The sequence below is a fragment of the Phalangium opilio genome, unplaced genomic scaffold (assembly GCF_054372755.1).
Source record: "Phalangium opilio isolate 3A_F unplaced genomic scaffold, DU_Popi_V2 ptg000041l_1, whole genome shotgun sequence".
Taxonomy (NCBI): Eukaryota; Metazoa; Arthropoda; class Arachnida; order Opiliones; family Phalangiidae; genus Phalangium; species Phalangium opilio.
In genome coordinates this window covers 7666001-7678106 of record NW_028324165.1, presented here as the reverse complement: position 1 = coordinate 7678106, position 12106 = coordinate 7666001, and the positions used below count along the sequence as shown (strand labels likewise).

At 36.3% G+C, this 12106-nt stretch overlaps 1 protein-coding gene across 2 annotated transcripts in view; it reads right to left on the bottom strand.

The window, feature by feature from the left end:
- LOC149679713 (uncharacterized) overlaps nt 1-12106 on the bottom strand; it is a 230149-nt gene that overhangs the window by 116515 nt on the left and 101528 nt on the right. For both annotated transcript variants that reach the window (XM_089835491.1, XM_089835494.1), the window contains exon 2: nt 7452-7538. In XM_089835491.1, the coding sequence (XP_089691617.1) occupies nt 7452-7538 (87 nt within the window). The remainder of the gene's footprint in view (nt 1-7451; nt 7539-12106) is intronic.

Here is a 12106-nt window from a genome sequence, read left to right as displayed (position 1 = left end):
ATCCTCGAATCTTTTACTTACGTAGTCGTGTATGTGTCTAACTAGTTAAGCGTGCAAAACAACTTCACTGCCGACATGAACGTAAGATTTTAGTCTATAGTCTGAATGGGCCTTTAGTTACAAGTCGGTTCGTTCGAAATATGGTAAAATAGAGACATGATCACACACCAAGTTACCCCTTCCTTCCCCAATACAAACAACTGCCATTAGTATCTTCGTAACTTTCTGAAAGGAGTTCTTTGACCTTCAACTTCCATTTACTATATATATATGCACATATATACACACGACACGCTACCGTAGACATTGATAATTATCGAACCAATCACAGAAGTTCATTTTCGACCGCGACTCAAACGCAAATTAACGTTTAGGAAAGGGGAGAACGCTTGTACAGGACAGGTTGGCTTAGATATTCGAGAAAATAGAAACTTTTGAAGTTAAAGGCCGACTTCCATCGAAAAGAGTTCTAGCGAACTGAAAACCGAGCATGGAGAATAACTATGTTCAGAGCGACATTGCCGATTTTCGAATCCCAGCTGGGGTAAAAGATGGAAGGGTTCTAGCTAACTGAAAGCCGTGCTGAAGATACACAATAGAGAATTTTCTTCAGGGGAAAGCAAAAATTCGAGAGGAAATAAATTTAAAAGGATTTCTATTGTTCATCTTCAGTTCGCTAGAACCGCATTGCACGGCTTTCAGTTAGCGAGAACCCTTACAACTTTTGACCCAGCGGGGATTCGAAAATCGGCACGGTCGCTTCATTGGTGGTGGACTGGTAACTTTGAAGTCCTGTCTAACGTCTTTGCATCCACATACACCCAATCAAAGTTAGGTATTCTTAACCCTAAATCAAGCAGACGATACTTTTGAAAAGGATTTTTTGGTCATATTCGATTAGCTAAGCCACTCTGTCCATATGGTGAGGAGTCTGAGGACAGGTGGAAAACCACAACGATACAAATGACTAATTTCCGTAAATGATTAATTAACCAATCAAGCGCAGTCAAATGGTTTTAAGGTATTTTTTAAATGCTTTGGATAATATTTAAATAAACAACTCTCTATTTTTTTCAATTAATTTGTCGGTTCAAGCCGGACAACCATTTTTCAATTAATTTAGTTATAATATAGTGTGACTGTGTGAAAATTAAATTTCTATAGTACTAGGTCACGTCACATTACCGTAATTTGTTGTTTGTTCAACAAAAGATTGAAAATTATTAGAATAAATAAATAAATAGCACCCTTTGTAAATGAATAATTGGAAACATTTTCCCGCTTTCTCTGACACTTAAAAGGGTTAACTTCTGGGTGCACCCGGAACTATACCGAATTGCAGAACGTGGATAAATAATTTACAGTGTCGTTCAAATGCACTTGATAATAACGGAGAAAGGTAGGGCGTATGAATACCCACTGTTAAATCAGATAAACTAGAAAGTAGACCCAATCAAGTTATATTGGACATGAATACACTAACGTTTCTAAGAAATAGATAGGGTGTAACCTTGTAATATCAGTTTTAGATATTTTGAAAAGTAATAGTTTAAACCCAAAAGGTTAAACCGGGGTCAAATTATAACTTGGGTGTGCATTGCAAGCCCATATAAGACACGAGAACCTATTAAAAAAAAAACATGGAACATTTACGACTCAAAATCGATTTCCCAAAGAACATCCCTCTTAATTTATGGCAGACTTCTCAGAAACACCAGGGATAGATTTAATTTTAGAAGTAGAAATGGAGAACAGAGTAATGTGAGCGCGCGTCAAAGTCCCGGACCCCCTTCCACGGGACAGGGGGGTATGAAAGAAGAGGCGGACGGGTCATAGCGACAGAGGTAAAAAGGAATTACGTATTTTTCGCCGTCCCCGTCAGCAACGTCATCAAAACGTAGTTTAAGTGAGCAGCCAATAAGATAATTTTAACTTTTCGTTGCGTGTTGGAGGGAGGGGCTCTATACTGGGTGGTCTATGAGTCGGAATAACTGAAGTAAATACTAACCGTTCTCCATTCCTACTTCTAAAATTACATCTATCCCTGGTATGATGAATTTTACCCAAGCGAATTAATAATCTATCTCGCTGCGTAGGGCCACTCTCTGCTACCAACTAATGAAATAACAATTAGAAAGACTGGAGAACAACGATTCCAGTTAGCTGTATGTATTCCTCTTATTAGAACTAAGCATGCTCACGTTTCTCTATAAGACACAGGCCTACCTCAAGTTTAAGAACAGAGTTAAGCATAGCTTCGGGCACTAATTGTTGAAAGGAAGAACACATTTAAGAACTAAGAACTTTCAAACAGTAGAATTTAGATGATTCCTAAAAATGCTAGGGTAACAGCTAACTTGTTTTACGATAACACGAATTCGTTTATTTGAATAAAAATATAACCAATGGTAAGGATACAGTGCCCTAAATGTTCTCTAAACTTATATGGGTTCTTGTTGAAAGATATAACAACATAAGCCCGTCAGTTATGGTTCAAAAAAGAAAAAGAAAAGTTAATTTGAAAATAACCTTACAAAACAAAGCTGAAGGTATTTTTTTTTAAACTTCTTTTTAACTGTAGAGCGACATCTAATTTATTTGAAGACAATGAATAGTATTGAATATTGTTATATATTACTTACACGAATGTATTATAAATTTATATGAATATTTGAAGGTAAGCAAATTTTGATACAACGCGCATGTCCTACTCCTAAGTGCAGTTGGCAGAATAGTCTACATATTTTTAAAATAGGCTTTTTCGCATAGGGGGGGTGCAGTAAATATATCTTGGACATAAACATCGTCACCTTTGACCTCAAATATTGACATTCTTTAACAACAAAATTACCCCTAATAAAAATTCGAACAATAAATTGCATGGTAATATTTTAAAAAGCATTACTTCTGAGGTGGGCCCAAAAAATGTATTTTCTCCATAAACATCATGACCTTTAACCTCAAATATCGACATTATTTTACGTTAAAATTGCCCCTAATGAAAATGCAATTGCTTGTTTGTCTTTTAACAACAATTACTTCTGAGCTGGGCGCAATAAATGTACCTTGGCCATAAACATGGTGAACTTTGACCTTAAATATCACATTCCACGGTTAAAAGTGATTTAAATTTGGTCCCACCATAACAAAACCTCTAAAATATCTTAAACTAAACCCAAAATAATTATCGAAATCGGCCAAATAATGGCTACAATACCACATTTTGGTCACGCCCCAAAACTGGCACTTTTGCTTCATTAATATTCCAGGGATAATTAAACTGATTCATTGTTGTCGAAGGCAGTTTTATAATGAATGAGCTATTTGAATTACAAAGGGTTCAATGGAATAATCATCGTAATTAAATGACTTTCGATTATTATTATATTAAAACGATTTCAATCTAGTTTCCGGATTGACTTGACCTTCAGAAAAAAAGGTTTAGATTGTCTAGAGGTCAATTTGAACAGAATAAAAAGGGTGAAAGAACTTTGTACTTAATTATGCTATAGACTATACAGACCACAAGAGAGAGCGTTGTATCTTCGTCTAGGGTCCAACTAAATTGGACCTAATTGCTTTGAATTGATACAAATTATGCGCTGAAGTTGTTACACCAATTTAAACCTTGAGATGCATTTGAACTATAATCAAATCTTTTAGCGATTGAAATGATTAACTTTTATTATGTAGGTACATTTACTTTTCAAATCAAAATGCAAGACGCTAAGCCTAATGATTGATATGATTAACTATTATTATGTAGGTACATTTACATTTCAAATCAAATTGCAAGACGCTAAGCCTAACGATAAGACGTAATTTATTTGGCGGTAAAATATAAAAATTGCTCAAACTTGGTTGGCTATTTCTCTACCTATTGAAATACGTAATGATATGTACTTATTAATAAAGATTAAAACCTAATAACTTGCGTGTTAAGCCTAATTTTAGGCCAATATCAGACTACTTTAAATCTTGCAACAATTAAAAATGCAACTTCAAAATTTTAAAGACTAATTTTTTTTAGCTTATTTTACTTGGCGGGAAACCCTAGTCTCCTAGTGATCTTTCACTCTCCTGATTGGTTATTTTAAACCCAACAACAGTTAAAAATACAACTACAAATGTTTGAACTCATGAAAAAGCTAAGCCTAAAATAAGGGCCTATTTTATTAAGCGGGAAATACATTTTATCTCCAAGTGAATGTAGTTCACTCTCCTTAAATGTTATCAATTTAACCCCTACAAGATTTAAAACACAACTTCAAAGTCAGTTATTTAAACGCTAAGCCTAAACGTTACACCTAGATGCATTTTTTTTTATCGAAAACCATATTCAACCCAACCAGTTTCATTCAAAAATAGGGACAGAAATTTAAAACACCCTGACAGATCCTTCAATTTCCTTTAAAAGTAGCTTCACTAAGTTCTTTTTGAAAGCAGCTTGACTAAGTACTTTTTGAAAACACTAGATCATCATATTGTTTGTCACATCAAAAAAACAAAACAACACAAAAAGAAGAAATCAAAACAAAAGATTGTAAAGCACAAAAACCTTTCAGTTTTACGATCTTTTAGTGAGATTTTGAAAGTGAGAGCTTTGCCTTCTCTCCGTTTGGTTTCTATCTTCGAAGCCCAGAAAAGAAAGTTAAGGTCGCGCCCTCTATTGTCATTTTCACGGTAGAATGGATGAAAACAAAAGGAAAACGCGACGAAAAATGGTGGTGGCAAGATTACTTCGTCCCCGGCTAAAAATGGGCGCGAAAAATACTCCCAGATAATGGAGAAGTAGAAATAACTCGATCCGCTCTAAGCCTAACTTGGAGGAGAGGTGAGACGGAGTGGTAATGTTCATATGTAATGAAAGTATCTCAGAGTACCTCGCGACAGGCTAGGAAATAAGACAGGTTTACAGGTCAAAAACCAGTTTATTAATAGCTTTGACCACTTTTTTTATTCAAAACGTGAGGGTCACTGGTCCCAATGACTAGTTTATTAATTCCTACTTTTATTAAAAATTGATATGGGGACCTCTTTAATTATTTTCATTTTAACATAAATTTCGACTCCAGGAGTCCAGTTGTGTATACAACCCTAAGCCGAGAGAGATTTTTTTAGAAGAGAGAACGACCACAAGTCCTGGGACCAGTAGAAAAATAAATAGGGGAAGGGTCACTGGTCCCGGGACCAGTTTCATATTTAAGACATCAGGGGTCACTGGTCCGGAGGACTAGTTCAGAAATAAACCTTATTTCCAAGCCTGCCTCGCGAACGCCTCTGTCAATGGTAGGCGATTGTTAAGTGCTGCCACCTAGCGCCATTTAAAAATTTTAATCTATAGTTTTAATGAATTAGCTTCTATTTTTAAGAGATAGGGTGCGACATAGTCGACAATTTCGGACCGTATGTCATTGTGAGGATGCTGGGAGGACTTCATTGCCGTTCCGTAGATGGGGTACCGTACAGAGACTAAGTTATAGCATAAGTTTATAAGATATGTTACGTGATAAGTATGACACAAACTATACAAGTTCGTAATGCTATAGCATAGAGACTTACAGCTCGAGATAACTAGTTCGAAGGAGAACGACGGAAGCGAGAATTGAAGTACTACACTCGGATGGTTAATTAATTTTGCAGGACTTAAGTTCCATCTAGCTCCTATTTAGTCTGCATTACTAAGCCTTTGACAGCAGCGCCTCACCAGGCGTACATCGCTTTACCTCGAATCTATGACCTATCTCAATCACTTCAAAATTACAAGCTAAGTTACCAGTGACAAACTTATAGAGGAACATATCTTATGAACCTATGCTTATAGGGATGGAAATTTCCTATGGATATTTCTTCTCCATCGCGCATCTATTCGCCAAGGCCTAACTACAGAAGCTAGGGCTAGGGGACCCACATGGGATAAAAATTTGCAATGAGAGTTAATTATCGTTCCCTTATACGCAGCTGTTCACGACAGCGTGAAATTCTTAATTACTCGACACTAGAATTCCTGTTTCTTTTATCTAAATCATACCTTATTTTTACTCTGGTATTTATGCAAATATAATTCCGAGGCCCAGGCTGCGCTACAATCATTTAGACACGACGCGGACAACATATGAAGCGAAACGATTTTAAAAACCATCTTTTGAATAAATATAATTTAATATAATACGCGAGAGATAAAACGGATGGTGCTCTAATTAGGCTAATATAAGCGTCGAATTATTTTACGTTAGGCTTAATGATGCTTATGGATTTAAATTGAATCAGAATTTCAAAGATCTTTACGATTGTTTTGTTATTTATTAAATTTTTGTCCAATTTTTAGAGAGATTAGTTATAGCAACGTTTTAGAGACTCTTGAATCACCATATTGCTGACTAGAGATGGGCCGATACCAGTTTAAACCGATACCGATATGATCCGATACTTGTTAAACCGATACGTACCGATACCGATATTTTACCCGATCCTTCGATTAAACCGATATCAAACCGATACCGATATGGTATCGGTATCGGCCCATCTCTATTGGTTTATCATACGAAAAACCCATTTTAGACACTAGTTACGTTATCCAAAAATAGATGAAAAACTGTGCTGTCTCAGAGTTTAGGTCTTATGGCGTCATCTACTCTCAGCATAAGTATTTATTTTCTTCAAAAAATATCGGGTAGAAATATCGGTTCATTTTTAACCGATACCGATATATCGGTTAAGGCCAAATATCGGTACCGATACCGATATGGCATCGATATCGGCCCATCTCTATTGCTGACTTTCTAAGAAGATTTGAGTTACGATTGTTTTGGTATTTATTAAATTTTTGTCAAATTTTAAAGACTTGATTAGTCATAATGACGTTTTAGGGAAACTTATTGTGATGTCGATGACATTTTCTCAGTTTATTGACATGGAAACATGAGCATAAGCCTATTATCCTCTCAGTAAGTAAGGGTCAAAAGGATAAATGTTTTGACAAGCTCTAAAGGGTCTCGTGGTTTTGTTTATTTATATCGTAGAGAGGCACCACCTGGTGGTGGATTTATTTAAAACCAAAACCATCGCCTACTGTAATCTCTACCTGTAACCCGACAACACCAAGGAAGTAAGGAAAACACAGTGGGCCATGTCATAATGACACCTTAACCTAAGGCAAATTTTAACAAAATATAAACCCATAGTTAAGCCTGAAGTTAAGTATTTGAAGCCTGTAAATAGTTTGCAGATAAGTGTTGCCAGTCATTTACGAGTGCAATTCAACCTTTATCTACAACAGATTGAAAGCTGGTAGTTGTGTATGTAATCTTTAGAACAGACTATCTTGTATCTACAGATCTTAGTAAAAATAGGCACGCTTGAGAGCGCTAAGTGGTTTCTTTTCAAGAAACTAGCGCGCTACCAGAGACGCTACCGCCACCTATGAGAAGTTTGTCAAAACATGGACTCACCCATATGCCAAAAACGAAAGAGTCGCTTCGCCCTCCGTTCCATGGTTGGATTGAGATATTGGCAAACTCCTTAAACTGGGTGGTGGTCTGCAATTAAATAAATAAATAAAAAAATACATTAGTGAGAAATTTAAATCAAATTAAATTAATTTAAAACCACACAACGTAAATACAGAAAACGCAACCGCCAATCACGTGACGTCAATCACTACCGTTTCTTAGACAATGTTTTGATAACTTCTAGCAGTAATTTAAAGGAAAAGAGGTTCGGTTTAGCAGACGCCACTAAACCAATGGCAGATGGCGTAATAGTCCTTGATTTTAAGACTAATTAAATGTTAATTATTTTGCAATAAGACATTTTTTAATATTTAATTCCTTTTATATTTAGAAAAAGGCCGTTCTTTTAAGGTATAATATTCAAAATAGCTTGCGCCATCTATCGCCATTAAGCGGAAACATGATGTGTTTCTCGTGAATAATTTCTATCCCAAAAAATAGGACTTTGACGTAATTTTTGGGCTATTGACACTCACTCGGTCTATATATACTCTTAATACAACAAAAGGCTATTCAAGGCAAGTTCATTGCTGGAAACAGTGACGTAATTTGTCTGAGGAAACCTTGCGTTAAGCCTAAAAACTTCAATGGCTTCTTCTAGGGTTCAAAAATCTTAAATTCTTTTACATAACTTAAGCCTCGCGTTCTAGACCTAATTCCCTAACATATTCGCAATCCCTAATTATTATTCTTTCGTCGTAAAAAGCAGTAGCTTTAGAATTTCGCTTAAATCTGCTAAGTAGAACATGTGCTCCGACTAATTAGATTGCAATTAAGAAGTTAAAACAAAAATTTCGCTTCTTATTTTATACTCTTACTGACAATCTCTCGTTAACACAGTAAAACTGCGTCCTTAATGAGTCAACGAAAGTTTAAATTAAAAAGGAGATTAACTTTTCTACTAACTTATTATTAAAAAAGGTCTTAAGCTATTTTAAAACTAAAAAGCAATAATGTTCATTGTTCAACTACAGCCGCAGTATAAGTCTATCAAACTCTCCATAAGTATGGGTCCAAAGCGAATCTTCTACGACCACGCATTCTTTATAGTATAAGCGCCTCCTAGCGGAGTTTTTTTTTCGTAAAAGGGCGTCTCCTGGTGGCGGATTTGCCCAAAACAGAAATCATAGCCTACTGTAATCTATACAATCTTTACTAGTAACCCGTCTACACACAGTAGGCTGTGCAGGTTTGATACTAGATGGCGCAACTGTAACTTTAATTCTGTCTCCTCGATACTATATGCTTGGAGGAAAGAAATGAGATGCAGTAGACATATTCCTTGGCCATGTGCTGCAATGAGTCTCCCAGAGTATCTTGCACATGCCCCTACCTTTGGTAGAGGATTGTTAAGTGCTGGAACCTAGCTCCATTTAAAAGTATAAGGTAGTTCTCATGCATTAGATTCTAATTTTAGGATACCCTACTGAGGATGCTGGGAAAAGTTCGTAAAGCTAGATTCCCACTCGACGGAAAACACGACGGAAACCCGGCAGAAAGGGGTTCGACCAAAAAATCTTAACGCCGAGCTCGACGGAATTTCCGGGCGTAAGTTGTGTTCTATTTTTTCGGTCGTGTTCGGCGTTACGCCGGTTTCTCAGCCAATGAATTTATCCCACTGACAACGTCATAAATTTCAAGAGCGCCCGCTTACGCGAGATCGATTGATAGCCGCCAAGGCTTATCGGAAACATACCACCAAGAAAGAAAAATAAAACTAACGGAAGTAAAAAGAGATTTGATGTTAATAAGGAAGACTTTACTGAGGAGGTTAGAAAAATTCCCTTCTTGTACGATCTAAGCGACAAGGGGACAAAGATACTAATTCAGAGTGAAATGGATGTTGTGGAAACAACTCATATCTGTCACGTGACCCAAAAATATCTACCGCCAAACTGAAAATTCAGTCGTAGTGTGAACGGTCTACCGCCGGACGCCGGCGTAAGTTAAAATTTCTACCGTTGGCTGTGTGATTTCCGCCGGTTTTTTTCGGTCGAGTGGGAATCTAGCTTTAGAGGTATGGAGATGTCTACTACATACGCTGCATCTCATCTCTCCTTCAAGCTATAAGCCTCTACCGCGGACCCAAACTTACGCATTATAGGGTTGGTACAATTTGAGTTAAATTTAGAACCGTGGTGAAACAACCTTTAAGTGATAAAAGAACTTAGACGAAACGAGTCCTTTTCTACGCATTATTTTAACCATTCCAAGCATGAAATGTCATATAAAGTCGTTCTATGATTAAAAATCAATTGAAAAGTAATCTTTTTGGGATTGAAATTTTCATAACATATTTTTTGTACAGTTCCAAGAATTTCAATCTTGCCTAAATTACTCTAGTACCGCATGTCAGGTTGAAAAGTTAGCAATTATAAAGCTAAGCTCCCTCTTATATCTAAGAATAGGTTTAGAGAGATAAGAGGAAAGCGGGCTTTATACGTGCTGACGTTTAGACAAGAATATGATTATAAGCAAAAACATTAACATATTAAAATATTCATAATTTTTCTTTTCTTCCAAATCACCACCATAATTTCATCGTAACCAAACTTAAGTTTATACCAGTGATAGATTTAATTTTAGAAGTAGGAATGGAGAACGGCTAATTAGTATTTACTTCAGTCCGACTCATAGACCACCCAGTATAGAGCCCCTCCCTCCAACACGTAACGAAAAGTTTAAATTAACTTATTGCATGGCTCACTACAACTACGTTTTTATAACGTTGCTGACGGGGTCGGCGAAAAATACGCAATTCCTTTTTACCTCTGTCGCTATGACCCGTCCGCCTCTTCTTTCATACCCCCCCCCCCCGTCCCGTGGAAGGAGGTCCGGGACTTTGACGCGCGCCCACAGGCCCCACATTACTCTGTTCTCCATTCCTACTTCTAAAATTATATCTATCCCTGTTTATATTTAAACAATTACTTCTGAGGTGCGCGGAAAATTCTATCTTCGCAATATACATGGTGACCTTTAACCTTAAATATCCCAGGCCACAGCACGAATATTTGGAATCGGGTTTCGTCACGAACACGATAAAGATCATTAAAATGTATTTAATTAAAACAATATAATTATCAAAATCAGTCAAATCATCGCTGAGAAAGGCCATAAGTGACGTGACTTTTGACCTCAAATTAATACATCTTTAATTAAGATGTTTACAATCTTTCAACGAAAACTTTGGGTTGTATTTCGACTTTAATTGCACGAGTTTATATTTCAAATCCCCTCTCCCAAATAAACCATCCCAAAATGATTGCAATCTTAAGATAGGCTAAATCCAACCCCAAACTCGACTTCTGAAGGGTTAAAAGCGTACCCATTCCAACGCTGTAACAAATAAAACCACTTAACCAACAATAAAATATTTACCAACCCACATAATATAAGAAAAATCCAATAAAAACCATACCCAAAATATTAAATTTAATATAAAAACTCAACTACTCCACAAGAGTTGGTAAACTCGTTGAGGATAAAAAAAAAAAAAAAATACGGCCTCACAAAACATTTTAACAATATGAAATATTGTACCCCCAACTAAACCATTTCTATTGCAAGTGAGAGTTGCTAAGGTTACGGTGGAATTATTTTGCAAGAAATTGACTTTACTAAACAGGTCTTCAACTGGAACTGTAGATTTAAATTGAAAGGCACACAATATCATATTTTTAAAAACGAAAGTTTTGTTTGGCGGAACCGTTGCCCTAGAAATTCTAAAAGACCCGTATCCCCAAAACGATCAGATCATAAAGCACCCAAAAGGCACAGCACGAAAAATGAAAAATATAATCCAGTTTTACTCAAGTGATTCAACATAGAAGTTCATAAATAAGAATAAATAATAATGATTTTTATCCTGAGTTTTTGGCTCGAAACCAATTTCCGTTATATTTCCAGGTCTTCCCTTCTCCCTGATAAACAAGTGTTCCATTTCCCTGATAAACAAAAATTTCCCATTTTCTCTGATATTTGTTTGGTTCTCGACCAATTTCCCTGCTAAAAGGCTATGAATTTTACTAATAATTATAATTTTCCCTGATTTTCAAGAAAATTATGATTTTTTCCAAATTTTAGAGCTCTAACCTAACATATCCCTTATATTTCCAGGTCTTGCCTGTTTTCCCTGTACAACGACCTCTGACCTCTGGTAAAACTCTATATAGAAACTCGAAAAGAGTACGTTTATTTTGTTATCATAAACTAAATCCACCTGGCTTAATTACATAATCCATTTAACTGCCTAAAACTATTTAAAAAAACCAGGAATACATACAACTAATAGGAATAATTGAGTAGCATTTTCAGCCAACGTATCTAGGCAACTTTTTGTAGGAGGAGCTAAACTAATCATAATGCGTGACGAATTATACCTCGCGAATTAAAAACACATCTCTCTGCCTGTTACATCAAGGACCACGCTCTGCTACCACACGTTAGAAAGACGTTGACCAGGCGTGGCTGGGATAGTAAGTTCTCAAAGCCCGGTATACCCACAAAACCCTCACAGAAATTAACATGGCAGTAGATATAAGGCTACACAATGATTCCAATTATCTGTATTTATCCCAGGTACAAACTAATTT